The sequence below is a fragment of the Plasmodium brasilianum genome, chromosome 10 (genome assembly GCF_023973825.1).
Source record: "Plasmodium brasilianum strain Bolivian I chromosome 10, whole genome shotgun sequence".
Lineage (NCBI taxonomy): Eukaryota > Apicomplexa > Aconoidasida > Haemosporida > Plasmodiidae > Plasmodium > Plasmodium brasilianum.
The window spans coordinates 727501-743116 of NC_090123.1; the positions used below are offsets into that span (position 1 = coordinate 727501).

The window sequence follows — 15616 nt, forward strand, 5'->3', positions numbered from 1 at the left end:
TGAGGAAACTACATAAATTGAGGAAATTGCAGTAAATGAGGAAACTACATAAATTGATGAAATTGCAATAAATGAGGAAACTACATAAATTGAGGAAAATGCAGTAAATGAGGAAACTACATAAATTGATGAAATTGCAGTAAATGAGGAAACTACATATATTGCGGAAATTACAAAATCTGAAGAAACGACAAAAATTAAAGAAACGACAAAAATTGAAGAAATGGTAAAAATAAACGAAACGGTAAAAATAAACGAAATGGTAAAAATAAACGAAACGGTAAAAATAAACGAAACGGTAAAAATAAACGAAATGGTAAAAATAAACGAAATGGTAAAAATTATAAAAATTTTAAAATGAATGATTACTCACTGCGTTTGTTGCCTTACCAAGGCATCCTTTTTCTCATGTGAATAAATAAATATGAGCAAAAAAAAAAAAAAAAAAATATAAAGCATAGTACATAATGTATAGTACTTAGAACATACTACATAGCATATAAGACAAGTTACAATAAAATAAACGAACTTATTACATGGGACCACCACATAAGAAGTCCATACCCCCAGCAGCTTCAGCACAGATATATCTCGTCACAAATGGAATAGGAAAATATATATATGCGTATGCTACACACCCATAGAATTACATAAATGCCAAATCTTTTCAAACTTTGAGCACACATATACATATACATATATATATATATATATATACCCATAAACATATATTTATGTACCACTTGCTACCCACCATAACTCCGTATTTCACTCGAGCACTTTCCCTTTTATGAAACTTGTTTCATTCCTTTTACATTCCTTTAGTATTCCCTTTTTTTTTTCAAAAATGATACATATTAATATGGAGATATTAGTGCAATAAACTATGTTCAGAGTAACTTACATATAAATTGTATATCAACAGTAATGTAAAAAAAAAAAAAATTGTATCAAAAAATGTTTTCCGGAGGAAATTAAAAAATAATTTGAACTTTTAATTGATTGTTTTCTTTTTTCTTTTTTCTTTTTTCTTTTTTCTTTTTTTTTTTTCTCATTTCTTTTTCGCTTTTCATATTTTCTTCATTTTTTTTTCTTTTTTTTATAAAAGGTTTATACATATACTAATAAGCTTAATACGTGTACAGTTGCACTAGTACTTAATTAAAGTAAAACAGTAAGAGCAATTTTTTTTTTTTTTTTTGTTAAATAGTTGTGCATTAATGTGTGAATGCTAATGTAGTTCTTTCTGCAAATCGTTTTGAATTAGCTATCAAAAAAAAAAAAAAAAAATATATATAAATGTATGTATATATATTAAAAAAAGGAACCTACTCGTATTCATATTATTGTAACAGAATATAATACGACAAACTTGCGCAGTGGGCATATATATGTTTACATGTGTACAATGGGTAATGCATTCATATATATATATATACATATATGTAAATATATAACTACTTATATATGCATGTACACGTTTTAATTGTTTTTTAAAAAAATAGTGAAACTTCTAGCTTATAATAACTAGTTCTTAAGAAAAACTTAAACAAATTTATTCATACAAGGTAGGTAAGCTTTTTGCGATAAAAACAACGAAAGTGTTTGAGCTTGTTAGCACGTATGTACGTGTATATATATATGCTTATGTATGTACATGGGTAGTATATTCACATGTACACTTTTTTTATTTGTGGCAATAACGAGTTCCTCTCATAAATATAAAATTTCACACAATTAGTAGTTCATTTTTTGCCGAGTTATATTTTTAAAGAACGATGGAGTTATTAACGATAAATCAGAATTCAACAGATAACAAGTCAGAAGGAAATGAAAATATAATAAAACATGGTCGATCTTTTAAAAGATGGTATCCGTATATTGATAATGGAGGGTAAAAAAGGAAAAAAAAAAAAAATAATAATAAAAAAATAATAATGATAATGATAATAATAATAATGATAATAATGATAATGATAATAATGATAATAATGATAATAATGATAATAATGATAATAATGATAATAATGATAATAATGATAATAGCAGTGACAAGAATAATACTACAAATGTGAACACATTTTAAAACATGTTAAGAAAAATACAAATAAATAAAACTTTTAATAAAACAAATGTCCAAATTGGTTATTCCATTATGAACAAAAATCTTGTAGCTTTTAATTTTTTTTTTTTTTTCTTGCCATATTTTGTGGTGTATTTTATTAAATAGTATTACTAGTCTGCACTCAGTTATTTGCATTAATTTTCCCCTTTTTTTATTTCTCATTTTTTAATAGAACTGTTATCGGGTTAGCCGGTAAGGATTATGTTATTTTGGCAGCAGACACCCGTTTGTCATTATCCTATTCTATATATACAAGATATTGCCCCAAGATATCGAAATTGTAAGGCAGCGTATTAATTTTTTTTTTTTTTTTCTATTTTTTTTGCCTATATCACATATTAGACGATTATATTTTGTGTGTACTTTGTTTTGTGCACCTTTTATATTTGCGCTTGTTTGTTTTTTTTTTTTTTTTTCTTTTTTTTTTCTTAGAACTGATAAGTGTATCATCGGTTCGTCAGGGATGCAGTCAGACATAAAGACCCTTCACGCTTTATTACAAGTAAGGCAGACGAAAAAAATAAGAAGCTCTCCATTTTGCATCACTCTTGTGCATAAATGTACATATATGTGTATTTATGTATAAGTATATATATATATATACATATACATCGGCATGCACCTGCATATATACACACATGTATTGCAAATATGCATATATGCAAATAGTTTAGTAAATATATACATATTAAAAAAAATTTTCTCATTATTCCCTTTTTTCCCCTTTTTTTTTTTTGACAGAAAAAAATACAACTATTCGTTTTAGAGCATGCGCATTATCCAGACATTCATGTGATAGCTAGATTGTTGTGCGTAATATTATATAGCAGAAGATTTTTCCCGTATTATACATTTAATTTATTAGCAGGAGTAGATGAAGAGAACAAAGGGGTTTTATATAACTACGATGCTGTTGGGTCATATGGGGAAGTTACTCATTCCTGTGTTGGTAGTGGTGCAGCTCTTATTTTTCCCATATTAGATAACAGAGTAGAGCAAAAAAATCAGCTTATTAAAAATTTTAATTTTAATATGAGGAATGATATTGATTTTGTTAAGGATGCCATAACGTCAGCTACTGAAAGAGATATTTACACTGGAGATCAAACAGAAATATATATTGTCGATAAGTTAGGAATAAATACAACGACATTGGATTTGAAGCAGGATTAGCGTGGTTACCTCTTTTTATGTGTGCACACACACGCGCCAAGGTATACATGCACGTGTTCATGCGAATATTTGCATGTATGAAAGAACATTTGCATTTCTATACATATATATATATACATAGAGTTGCATATATATGCATTTCGTTACATGTCCGTAAGGTATTTGTGTAGAAAAGGAGGAATTACATTTTTTACATATTTCTTTTTTTCCATATATATGGACAGGTAAAATGTAAAAAATTTATTACAACGTATCGTATCCTCGATTGCAAACATTTTAAACTTTTAAAATGAACATGCGTAAACATGCGCACATATATATATACATATATATATGTATACATATGTGTGTACATTTTATACCTTTTAATTTTAATTTTTATTTTTATTTTAACTTTTTTTTTACTTGTTTTTTTTAAAATTATATATATGCATAAAATAAAAAAAAATAAAAAAAAAAAGACCTGACCATATAATATACCCGCTTAAAATGTTCTGCCTCATGTATGTATTCAAAATTTTTCTTTTAATCATCATTACAGAAAAATAAAATTTAAAATAATTTTTGCAATATCGAAATTATAAAAATAAAAAAAAATTGAAATATCGTTTACGGATAGGTGTATAATGGTACTACGTATTCACGTGCATATATGCATATGTATATGTATGCATATGTAAGTATATATACTGTATATATGCTGTATATATGCTGTATATATGCTGTATATATATAATCATGTATATAATGCGTTTATGCAATATTTTAACAAAGCGCTTGTGATCACTTCACTTTCGTTGAATTAAAATTTTTTCATTACGTATGTGGTGCTGAACATGCAAAAAAAAAAAAAAATAATAATAAGATAAAATAAAATAATTCTAAAAAAGTAAAAGTTAAAATAATTGTAAAAATACAAAATAAAACAAAACAAAACAAAAGCAAGGAGATGAAGCGCAAATGTGCAATTTTACTTAGAGGTTTACATACCGTTTTCCTTTAATGAACTACACTGCCATTTTATGGATATATTATTAAGCTTCTTCCCATTATTCCTAACAAGTGAGAACATTATTAACGTACTTTTAATAAATAAAATCCTTCTGTCAAATAAGTTCAAATTATACAAAAGGTGGACTCACTTTTTTTGGACATTTTATAATATATACGTATCAAAACTTGCATATGAACACTTACATATGAACACTTACATATGAACACTTATATATATACACGTACTCATAGAAATATACATGTTATATACATATGTGTGTAAATTTCCCTTTTAAGTGCAAAATGAATCATTCAAAGACGCTAATTTTAAATGCAAAAACCCCCATGCTTAGAAATAGCTATGTTAATGTGTTAAACAGATTTTATATCAGAAATCATTTCACTACAGACAGTGATCATAAAAATAAAGGACCCGGCAAAAGTGGAAAATATGAAAATGTTAAAGAAAAAAAGCCAAATGGTCTACAAATTGATTGCGAAATAAAAAGTCCATTAAAAGAATTTTTAAATGCAAACACTGCCTCGAGAGTTTTTGTTTTAAAATATGCCTGGAAATATATCAAGGACAATAATTTGCAAAATCCAAACATGAAAAGAAAAATTATACCCGATGAAAAATTAAAGCAAATACTGGAAAAGGATGAAGTGGATATGCTTGAAGTTCCTAAACTATTGTTTAAACATATGGCATCCATTCGAAAAGATTAAAAAAATGTTCACAAGTGAACAAAAAGTCAGAAAAAATGCGCAAAAATGAGAAAAAAATAAAAACACCTGAACAAGTCATATTTTTTATTTTTTAACCTACTTGTTTTCTTCAAACTTTTTTGTAAACACATTTTTTCAAATTTTATATTTTCCTTTCTTTCGCGTTATTTTTTCGTTGAATATTTTAAAATTGCATTTTCAATAATATGTCATTATTTTCAAAATTTGATTCGAATGAACATGTTTATGTTTACACATATCCTTATTCGTAATTCAAACGAAGGTGTTTGTAGTGTATATAGTAATATAGGCTTACAACTTTATATTTTGCACATATTTAAGTAGACAACTATAAATGAAACCCAACTGCCAATGTACGTTTCGCGTGTAGGTGCGTACGTGTTGGGGTATGTATACATACATATATACATATACGTATATGTATATATTATATATATGTATATATTATATATATATATATATATATATAGGCCGCATATACCTACATGTACATTTAAGTACGCTTAATGTAGTTTTGTGTAAGCCCATTTGCATGTATACATATTCTTGCACGTGTTGAAGTTAAATATTGATCTGATGTTTACGTATTGTTGATGCATACGATATGAAAGGATATCTAGGAAACTTCTCTATATTGCGTTTGTAAATTTTCTTAATTTGTTTATCTTCCTTTTTTATTTGCAAAACAGTGTAAAGGAAAATTTCACTAATCCTTTTTTTACTAGCCATATAACTATGCCCCCAAATTCCAAAAAAAAAAGAGAAAAAAATTTATGAACAACTTAGCAAAATTTTTTTTAAAATTTTATGATGATGTACCATTTTTTTGTTAAAATATATAATTATACATTATATGAAGTTATACTTGCTATTTATTTAAAAATATATAATTTTTTGATAAATATAGAAGCGAATGATATAAACAGGAACAATACGACGGAGGAGACATAATTTTAAGGAAAATAAGAGAAAGAAGATGGGAGAGACAAAAGAAAATAAAGGAAAGAAAATAGAGGAAATGAAATTTAATAAAATATCAAAACTTGTATGTACGGCATAAAATATAGAAAACATCCAAGGGAATGTCAGTAACTTAATTTTTTTTGTTTCGATAAAAACTAAAAATGCGTTTTAAATTTTAAAATGATTAAAAAATTATGCACACATAATTTAAAAATAGAAACCAAAAAAAAAGTAGAAACAGTTTAAGTGGTATATAAAATTATAGACAAGGGTTATAACAGCTCACTATAATATTATACACATAAAAAAATAAAATGTACAAGGTTTTACTGTACATATATTATGTATGTCCATATAAACATATATTCATACATGCATATATCCATGTATCCCCATATTTGCCTTATTTAGCATAATTCACTTTATATAAAAACATATTAATAAAATCTATTGTGTTCAAACCGCTAAACATAAACGTATGGTCGCTGATTGAAATTGAAATGACGGTAAAACCAAGTGCTCTCAATAATCTTTTCTTAAATAATGTGTTTGGTTTATAAACAATCAATTTTCCTTTTTGCAAAAAATGGCTGGGTCCATCTATTTCGATAACAATCTATAGAAAACGGAAAAAAAGTATAAGTAAAATTATACTTAATTAGTAAAATTCTGCATGTAATGCGCTACAATATAACCTGGAACTAGTTATATTTTTGCAAAGCAAGGGCATAAAAATATGAGCAAGGTAAGACGTAAACGTGCATAGGTGTAGGAGTGCATAACTGCAAACATGCATAACTGCAAACATGCATAACTGCGAACATGCATAACTGCGAACGTGTTAACGCGTAACGCGTGCCGAATAAAGTACCTTTCCGTGGGGTATATACACATCAACAAGAATTGAATCTAAAATGAAATGCTCATTATAATGAAAGATGCACAAGTGTTTTAAGTCGTTCGATATTTTTTTATGTACAGATGACGATATTAAATTTTTTTCTTCTTTCCTTTGATTTCTAGCTAATTGTTTTTTCCATATATTCAAAGTTATCATAGGGACTTTAACATATTTTTCAAAAATATATTGAATTTTTTTTTTTATAATAAGATTATTTTTCATATAATTATTTCCTACATATTGATCATTTTTAAATAATTTTTTTAAACTACTTTCTTCATTTTTTAATAAATAAAGACAGTATGAAAAGGCAGCTTGATATAACTGGGATTGGTGTAATTGTGATATGAAAAATTGTAATTTACTTGAATTCTTTTTCTTACCATATCTTATAAATCTTTTATTACATTCATATAAACCATTTTCAAATACATATTTTGAAAATACATTTAATATTGAAAGACTCCATAATATATTAGCAATAGATTGTATTTCGCATCTCATCCATTTTATATTTTTTTCTTTCAATTGTGATTCGAATATTTGTAATAATATTATAACGATTTGTTTTTTATTAATTATATTATATACATTCGTTCCTCCACTAATCAGATCGTTCATAAATTTTACACAGTTCGAACTGTTCGTTTTACTTGTATTCACCAAATTATTTTGAACATCTCGTAATAATGCATTACTATATAGATTATTGTTAACAGCATGACCAATTCTCTTATTTACGTATTTTATGGCATCCTTATGTTGTTCTTCCTCGTTTCTTTTTATAATTTTTTCTTCTTTCTCATTAGCTTCACATAACATATCTTTTGCTGGAGCATAATTTGTTGAACTGTATTCTCCTTTCACGCTGCTCACCACAATATTATGCGCACAATTAGTATTATTCGTCCTATTATAGCTATCAAAATTATTATGACTATTATAACTATCATAATTATTATGACTATTATAACTATCATAATTATTATGACTATTATAACTATTGGTAATATCAATATTATTATTATCTCTGGGTACATTGACTTTCTTAACATTTCTATTTGTGCATATTGTATTGTTACTGCTACTTGTGCTACTACTACCACTACTCCTTTTCGATGGAGATAGCAATTTATTCCTATTTTTGCCCTTATTATATATATCTAAGTCGACATCCATACCATATTTAACGACTTCCTTTTCCATTTGAACACCATACTGTTCTTGATCTAAATGAGCCTTTAGTGGAAAAACATATGTATCCTTAATAATATGAACATATGGTTTATAATCGAAGAAGAAATTCGATTTATTAACTCTAAAATCTTCATCTCGTTTTTGTAAAAATACTGTGCCTTTTTCGCAGTCCGTGTTCCTCGAGTTAAGCAAAAAGTAAAAAACCGGATCACCCTCCTGCTTGAAATATTCCACAATGTCTCCACCACTGCTATCATTACTACCACTACTATCATTACTACCACTACTATCATTACTACCACTACTATCATTACTACCACTACTATCATTACTACCACTACTATCATTACTACCACTACTATCATTACTACCACTACTATCATTACTACCACTACTATCATTACTACCACTACTATCATTACTACCACTACTATCATTACTACCACTACTATCATTACTACCACTGCCAACTGTGCTAACACTGCTGAAACCACCCTTTGGAGGATGAGTGCCTTTGGAATCACTCTCCCACAAATAATAAACGTAATAGTTCAATAAGCGATGATCGGTATAAACATCGTTGTATAGACCCAATCCAACGTTGGCACATGACCAGAAGATGTTTGACCAAACGCGCATTGTTATCTTTTCCTTTTCGTTCATAATTTTTTTTAAAGAATACATTAAAAAATTTTCAAAAAGTAAAAAGAAAACATACTTCTTTTCATTCGCCCTATCATCATGTACCAAATTGTTAACACTAACATTTGCATGACTGTCATATGTATGATCAAAATGGGTGAAGCTGTTTTTAAATAAATTTTTATCTAACTGTTTGTCTATCTGTTTGGGCATCTCTTCATCTGCATCTTCATCTGCATCTTCTTCTGCATCTTCTTCTGCATCTTCATCTGCATCTCCATCTTTGCACTTCGCACCCAATTTATGTATTGTTAAGTAGTCCTCCTTAATGTTATACTTTTCTAAATGCATATTCTTAACAGCGTTCAGAATATTTTTATTAACACAGTCAGAAGCAAATAAGGATAAGCTATACAACACAGTTGCTATATCCTTTAGTACAAATTTATCGAATATTTTTAATGCATAATTATACAGCATAATTAGTAAATCATAATTACAGTAATTCGAAACAGCAAAAGCCCAAATGATATTACTAAATTCTTGTGTCTTAAGTTTATTCTCACTTATATATTTTTCTATACATTTATATAATAATATAAATTCTTCATTCGTTTTAATTAAATCATTTTTAGTTGCACTGAAAGACCATATAGTAATTGATACCTCCTGCGGCTTATAGTTATTTAAGTTTTCAAAAAATTGCTTTTTTATATAACTCCAAACATCCATATCATTGTTTGATAAAATTGCTGATGCCCATGCTATGTTTGCTACATGCTTAGGAGTCATCATTGAATTTTGCATTAAATTTTTTTTCAATTTTTGGTACATTGTTCTGTATATATCTATGTTACACAGACTGATGTGGTTACTGTACATCAGCTCCTTACTCCTTTTATCCTCCAGCAGTGCTGGCCTCAGTTCATGGGGTTGTTGTTTATTCCGTCTCTGTTGCCTTATCTTTTCTTCTACCGCTTCCTTTTGTGCTTCTTCCCCCCCATTGGAAATGGGATACTGCACCAAACGCGTGAACTGCTCATTCACTTTGCTGCCATTCTGAATGGAGTTAAGGGGTTGCTTCGAACCTCCTTGCTCCTCATTGTTCACATTGGCATAATTTTCAAACAAACTAAAGGTCACTGGGTCGAAGCAATTGCCCATTGCATTCTCTTGGTTTGCACTTTCATTTAGGAAGTAGTTTTTATTTTTGACATGCTTGGCTATTCGATGATATGCTGTTACCAAGTTTACTTCATTGAAAATACTCTTTTTTTTTTTTTCTCCTCTACCCCTACTACGTCTATATCTTGTACTTCTACTGCATCTACATCTACTACGTCTGCATCTACTAAGTCTGCATCTACTAAGTCTGCATCTACTAAGTCTACTACATCTTCTATATCCTTTTCTTTCCCTTCCACTTTTTTAACTTTTTCTTCTCCTACTACTTCATCTTCCTCATTTTTGTGCGCTCTCCCGCAATACTTGTCTAGAATGTTCAGGAGCTCTTCAACGGATAGGGCGTTAACTAATTCTTGGTTTATTTTTATGTTCACACGCGTTGTACTGCTACCACTACTACCACTGCTACCACTGCTACCACTGCTTCCACTTCGACCATTACTGCTACTTCCATTACTATTGCTTTCATAACTGCTAGTACCATCGCTACTACTAGCTGCTTTAAGATTACTACTCTCTCCAACCGGAGAGACGCCCCTCTTTATAAAGGAATAATGTGCCGACTGAAAGACCTGTGTAGCCGCTTCCTTCTCTGTTGATTCGTTATGAATATTATATTTTTCTAAGTCGAAATTCTTTATCTCATTTGTGTTATTCCATGAAGTAAATTTATAATACCTCTTTCTGTTCTTCTTATCATTTTTATTTATTCTTTCTTCTTCATTCACATTTTCATTCAAGTTTGATCTTTCATATACTTGAAGTTTATTTATACTGTTTTCCTTAGTATCTTGAATGTTTATTTCATCTCCTTTGTCCAGTTTTTCATCTATATCGTTGCTACCATCTATTGAGTGTATCTGTTTATAACATTCTATGGATTTATTTATCCCCTTTTTTTTTTTAAAGGATATATTTATGAAGTTAACAACATTACTCTTTTTTTTTTCTTTTTTTTTTTCTCTTTTTTCGTCCTCCCTCGTTACATTATTAAAGTAATTCACTAAATTAAAGCAACTAGCAAATAAAGGGAAGATTTTTTTTTTATCTTTAAAATTTATTTTATTTCTTTTTTTTTTATTTGTATTGTTTCTATGCTGCTTATTATAAAATCCCTTTGTTTTTTTCTCATGTACAAAAAACAAATTATTTCTTCTGAACATACAGGTGTTATAATTTTTATGTAAACAATTAGCTTGTTTTATATAATACGAATTAACAAATAAAAAAGGAAGTACCAACAATGCTATTATTACCTTATTATAATACTTGTTCCTTAATTGCATATATTCCGACATATCCTTTTATCGCTGCCTCATCAAAATATTACTGTAAGTCATTTTTCAAACGTATCCTTTTGTACAATTAGGTATAGAACGAGTGGGGAGACAAATGGAAAAGAAGCTCAGCCCAGAAATGCAGGGACAGGCAGAAAAGGAGGAGTCAGGGGAAAAAAAAAAAAAAAAAAAAAAAAAAAAAAAAGAACATATGTACGAACGTACATATACATACATTCCAGTAAATTAATATACTTAAGTATATATAGATGTATGTACGCAAGTACATACGTATGCATACAACATATACTTACGCACAGTTTAATGTGTACATATAGCTTAATATACATATGCTATTCGCGCAATGAAAGAAGCAAAGGAGGTGTGGTCACGCTTAAAGGATAAGTATTCATGAAATGGCTCTTATAATATTTTAACTAATTATTCTGAAGTACTATGTGTAATCTTTATTTTAACAAACATCAGCTGAACGTTAAGCTGCTCATGAGTTTCAGGAAACGGATGAGTGTACAAGTTAAATGACAACAGTATGTTTAAATATTTTTATGTAAATTATGTTATAGCACCTACTAACATCCTCTATTCGTCACATAACGAAAAGTACATACATACATATATATATATATATATATATATATATATATATATATATATACTATGTATGACCCTATTTAAGGACAATGATAAAAAATGTATGATGTATGTTCATTATAGTGTATTGTCCACGTAAAAATGCTTGCTATAAAGAAGGTACGAATTTTTTATTTTATTTTTATTTTATTTTATTTATTTTTATTTTATTTATTTTTTTATTTTATTTATTTTTTTATTTTATTTTATTTATTTTTATTTTATTTTTTATTTATTTTATTTTATTTTATTTATTTTTTTATTTTTTTTTTTTTTTAAAATAGCTATTTTTCATCCAAATTGCAAATTTGAAAACAAATAAATGGAAAAAAAAAAAAAAAAAATTAAGATTAAAATAAAACCAAATATGAAAAAATAAAACCAGTTATGGCAAAATAAAACCAATTATGGCAAAATAAAACCAATTATGGCAAAATAAAACCAATGAAGGCAAAATAAAATAAACTTGTGAAGGGGCAAAATAATGAGGAGAAAAAATAATTAAAAAAGGAGAGGAAAACAAAGTGAACAAATAAGTTCGGCGTTAAATCATTAAGTCATCTACTCAACAAATCAGTATAGCGTTCAGTGAATCAACTAGTCAACAAAATTAACCTGAGTAATTGTAATGTTCTTCCCTACATTGGTATCATCATAGGAGTGATTCCCTGTGTAAACTCTTTTCTACGTTACTGTGTGAGCAGAAGGCTGAAAGTAATATAAGAAATACGGAGTTGTGTATAGGTACATATGTATGTATACATGTGATATGACCTAAGTTTTTAAGACCCAGCGTAGTGATGCTGTTTTATGTGTTAACTTTTGAGAAGCGCATCATGTTTCGAAATGCGGCACGAGAATTTACCAGTACATATATACATATGCACATGTATGTATGTATATATATATATATATATATATATATCCATTTACGCGTAGAATTTATACGTACTGTTCTACACAAACATGAAATATAAGGAAGATGGAAGGTGTATGTGTGTTAGTACCTGTACCTCCAGGCTGTAAGTCTACGAAATCATTTTCCCCAATGACAATATCCAGGGGATTTTTTTTTTTGTAAATAAATTTTTCAAAAATTGACTAAAAAGAAAAATTGAAAAGGTTATATAAAAATTTAATTGCCATGAAGAAACCTCTTTCGTTTTATAAACATGCATAATAATTATCAAGGAGACATATGCATACATGTATAAGTCTTATTTTGTTTAATTTCGAATTTTTTCTTATTTTACTGTAATGTAGCATTTAATTTACTCATTTATTTATTCATTTGTTTGTTTGTTTGTTTGTTTGTTTGTTTGTTTGTTTATTCATTTGTTTGTTTGTTTGTTTGTTTGTTTGTTTGTTTGTTTGTTTGTTTGTTTGTTTGTTTGTTTGTTTATTCATTTGTTTATTTATTTATTTATTTATTTATTCATTATTTCATTTATTCATTCTTTCATTCATTCATTCTTTCATTCTTTCATTCACTCATTCTTTCATTCATTCATTCATTCATTCATTCTCTCATTCTTTCATTCATTCATTTTTTATTTATTTATTTTTATTTGTTTTTTGTTTTATGTTCGTATATTGTCATTTACTAGCTCTACTTTTGCAGTATATACAAATATGTGCACACAAAAAAAGCCTTTTATGAGGTTATTGGTATACGTACTTTTAAAATAATCTGCCCTGTTTTTTTTATAAGAACTGCCCTGTGATGGTCAATGTTTTTCTTGGAAAACGAGCACACCCAACTGCTATTCGGAAAAAAATGATATGAACATGAACGAATAAGCGGACGAAATAATTCTATTAATACTCAAATTCGCAGTATCAAGATGGCGGTCTTTTTTTTTCTTTTTTTTTCTTTTTTTTTCTTTTTTTTTCTTTTTTTTTCTTTTTTTTTTTTTGTTTTATGAACATGTTCATGCGTTTTAATATTACAATTTGGAAAAAACAACATTCTTACCTTCCATTTGTTGAGCCACTCTCATTTAACGACTCAGGATTAACGGATATTAATTCATCCATATTTACAGGTCTTCCACTAATTGGACAAGTCAGTTTTTTTGAAGGAGGCTTTAATTTTTTCTCAATAATGTCTTTTTTTACTTTCGAATTACTGTCTATCCAAAAATTGTTCGATATGTCAAGCAGACTGTTCTTTTCTTCGGTCTAAGATATGAAAAAAATGTGAAAGACGAAGAAATAAAAATGAGCATAAAAATGAGAAGGAAAATAAAAATGAAAAGCGATCCCATTCTATGTCGACTAACACATATGCCAAAATGATACATCAAAATGAACATTTCTTTTTTTCCTTTTTTTTAACTGAAAATAGTACAGTTACCTTAGCATTCTCATTACTTTTAATGTTTTCCAGGTCTTCAATAAATTTTCTTTTTTCTTTTTCGATTTTGTATGAAGCCTCTTCTTTTTTTTTCCTTTGCATAGATTTAATATAATCATCATATTCTTTTTTTCTTTTTGCATATAATTTTTTTTGAGTAAGGAAATTATTTATTATGCACATTTTACAAAATATATGACCGTAAGGTGTACTAACTGGTGATTCTGCATTTCTTAAGCATAACCAGCATTGCTCAAACTTCCTCATCGAATCTTTTCCTAATCGTTCCCTTAATGTCCCTACATCTTTTTATAAGGTTAAAGTGTTAAGAATAGTGAGCATATATATATATATATATATATACATACATATATACATATATGTGGGGAATCCTAGCCTCAATATATACACGGGGTAATTGTACATGCAGTAGAGATACGGACAAGTTGGGTATATTATATACGTACATTCTTTTTTCTCAAAATGACAACAACATGGAGGGGGGGAGATCCACTTATAAAAACGTTAGCATTTTTATAGCACTCTTATAGCACTCTTATAGCACTCTTATAGCACTCTTATAGCACTTTTATAGCACTTTTACAGTATACTTCCAACATACTTCTAACATACTTCTAACATACTTCTAACATACTTCTAACATACTTCTAACATCCTTTTGACGTATTTTTTCTTATTATCATTTTCTTTTTTCTTTTTTTTTAACCTGACACTTTTTTCCTCTCATGGTATGTAAAAATTGGGTTTGCTGTGTTATTTTTACTATGCCTCGGCATATTAAGGAAAAACTATAAAAAAGAATAAACTGCTAACAAATATGAAGATGAGCCTTTCCACTGAAAAGTAAAGAAGCGAAACCTTTAAATGGAGAAAATTTGTTTCAACATCTTATGGTGAAAAAATGTACGTACTCTTGGTAATAATGTACATTTAACGCTGTCATTTGCATATACTCACTTAATACGTGCATTTGTACGTACATACATAAATACATATATATATACATTTATGTGTATATATATGTAAATATTTATTCATAAGTGAGAATACACAAAAAAAAAAAAAAAAAAAAATTTTCATCCATTACGAAGTGTTATACTACATATGCCATTGTAACCTGCAGGTACACGCACTATAAAAAGTTGTCTCGACAAAACTTTTTTTTGTTTTTTTTTTTGTCAAGTATCATAAGTTATATGTCAAAAGTTGGAGTTGAAAAAAATAAATATATTACAATAAAGAGGAAGAAAAGTAAAAATTTTAGTCCATCTATTGTGTTTCGTTTTTTATTTTTTTGTCAAATTTTTTCCCTTTTTTTTTTTTTTTTTTTTTGTCATTAAAAATTAGTGTAACCATTTCTAGCTAACCATCATTTATTAATA

General features: G+C 27.8%; 2 protein-coding genes and 1 pseudogene across 3 annotated transcripts; 2 read left to right on the forward strand and 1 right to left on the reverse strand.

The window, feature by feature from the left end:
- Positions 1 to 1778: 1778 nt before the first annotated feature.
- MKS88_003212 (proteasome subunit beta type-1) lies at positions 1779 to 3298 on the forward strand (the record flags this gene model as incomplete). Its single annotated transcript, XM_067216284.1, has 4 exons — positions 1779 to 1894; positions 2298 to 2405; positions 2558 to 2627; positions 2867 to 3298. 4 exons carry the CDS (start codon positions 1779 to 1781, stop codon positions 3296 to 3298), a joined length of 726 nt encoding a protein of 241 aa, XP_067072947.1.
- A 1296-nt stretch (positions 3299 to 4594) lies between these two features.
- Positions 4595 to 5020, forward strand: MKS88_003213 (SWIB/MDM2 domain-containing protein; the record flags this gene model as incomplete). Its single annotated transcript, XM_067216285.1, has 1 exon — positions 4595 to 5020. One exon carries the CDS (start codon positions 4595 to 4597, stop codon positions 5018 to 5020), a length of 426 nt encoding a protein of 141 aa, XP_067072948.1.
- A 1387-nt stretch (positions 5021 to 6407) lies between these two features.
- MKS88_003214 lies at positions 6408 to 15010 on the reverse strand (annotated as a pseudogene). The gene is given in 11 exon segments: positions 6408 to 6620; positions 6876 to 9962; positions 10037 to 11056; positions 12473 to 12525; positions 12513 to 12565; positions 12865 to 12958; positions 12871 to 12958; positions 13536 to 13620; positions 13833 to 14038; positions 14214 to 14512; positions 14941 to 15010. Coding segments are annotated over 11 exon segments (5268 nt in total).
- Positions 15011 to 15616: the final 606 nt, after the last annotated feature.